The 1,626-nt window shown below is 39.3% G+C and overlaps 1 protein-coding gene across 1 annotated transcript; it reads right to left on the bottom strand.

Moving 5' to 3' along the window:
- Positions 1 to 353: 353 nt before the first annotated feature.
- Positions 354 to 647, bottom strand: LOC119648441 (cuticle protein 16.5-like). Its single transcript, XM_038050195.1, has one exon. It carries the CDS (start codon positions 645 to 647, stop codon positions 354 to 356), a length of 294 nt encoding a protein of 97 aa, XP_037906123.1.
- Between the last annotated feature and the right edge of the window lie 979 nt (positions 648 to 1,626).

Here is a 1,626-nt window from a genome sequence, read left to right as displayed (position 1 = left end):
TCTCAAGGCGCAATGAAGTTATAGGACGTAGAACTCTGCTGACAATTCGGGATCGATTTCTTCCAAATATCCCAACTCGTGGTACGCTCTCATGAAATTTACAGGATAATTTACGTTTCAAGAAAAAAAAACTTTGTATTCTATCTCCTAGGGTCGCCCAAAAACCTAGAATGGCAATTTCACCATAAATCGTCCATACTGTGCTCTTACAATATTAGCAAGGCCCTCTTCATATCCTTCTGTTGTGTAAGGCTGGAGCCTATCTCCAACTCATTCACACAGTCCATTGAAACAAATCTATTTTCGACAATGCCATTTATTTTATTTTAGAATCCTTTCAAACAAAAGCCCAACTAAGCGGCTGCCTTCTTCTTCCAAACATCAACAACAGGAGCAGCGTAGCTAGCAACTGGGGCAGAATAGGCCAATGGGGCACCGGCAATGGCTGGAGCAGTGTAGACAGCTGATCTGAGAACTGGGGCAGCAGCGAATCCTGGAGCAGAGTAAGCAAGTGGAGCACCTACAACTGGAGCGCCCACAACAGGAGCACCTACAACTGAAGTCGAATAGGCGGTGTATGCTGCCGGGGCGATATAGCCAGCGGAAACAGCGCCAATGAGGGCAAGGGCCAGAACTACGTATTTCATTTTAAATTAAGATTGGAATATGGTTCTCGGGACAAGTGAATCCTGAATGATATCTGTGGAACTATTTGCTAACAATTTATATCTTTTATGGACCCCGCCAGCGACCGCATCTAACTGGAACCAGTTTCCGTAACACCTCTTACGATTTATCGAATTGTTCAATGTACAGCTCAAGTACTGGAATATTTATGCACTCATTTTAGGCAACGACCGGTAAAAATGCAAATTGATTGATTTGAGCCACTTTGAAGTACTCGATTATAAATAAATCATCGTTGACGGAGGTACTAGACCGAATACTGCCGGTTGAGTCTTTTAAATAAAACCAACAAAAGTAATGTGTAACACAAAGTGGTCAATGATGAAATCAAGCACGACTTGTTCCAGGACAAATTGTATTCGAGCGAAAGGAGTTAAGAATATACAAAAGAATCAAAGAGGAACTTGAGTGAATATGCAATCAGCCAAAAGCGACTAATGTTGATACAAAGTAAGACGGTTGTTTATGGAACGTTCCAAATCCAGAAAACTGATCTTTGTTAGATAATATTAATATCAGATATTCCTTAAATTTATAGAATGTGGTGAGACAAACTCCATTATCTGTTCAATTAAAAAAATTAAACTTCCAAGAAAATTTAAGGCAAATATATCTTCCTTCGACATGCAAACCTCACTTAAATTTTAATTAAGTTTCTTTACAAATTAACTGCTTTGGCATCAGACAGTTAATAGCATTCCCAACTTCTAGGACTATATTCAAGCGTAGGCTGATACCTAAGTTTTGATATAAACTGGAAAAAAATAAATATTTGTACTTGGGAATGGCTTTATTGTTTTTCAAAATATTCTCCACGAAGATCAATACACTTATGCATATATCATTCTTCTCTCGAACGCGGCCAAGAGTTCGCATTTTTTCTTGCTAAGAACCCAAGTCTCCGAGGAATACGTGAGGACTAACAAGATGACCCTATGG

The sequence above is a fragment of the Hermetia illucens genome, chromosome 2 (genome assembly GCF_905115235.1).
Source record: "Hermetia illucens chromosome 2, iHerIll2.2.curated.20191125, whole genome shotgun sequence".
Classification (NCBI taxonomy): Eukaryota; Metazoa; Arthropoda; class Insecta; order Diptera; family Stratiomyidae; genus Hermetia; species Hermetia illucens.
Note: the sequence above shows the minus strand (reverse complement) of the source record. Positions and strands in the feature narration are given on the sequence as shown.

Excerpts from the sequence above, each read along its gene's own strand:
- LOC119648441 (XM_038050195.1), bottom strand. The coding sequence starts at position 647 with ATGAAATACGTAGTTCTGGCCCTTGCCCTCATTGGCGCTGTTTCCGCT.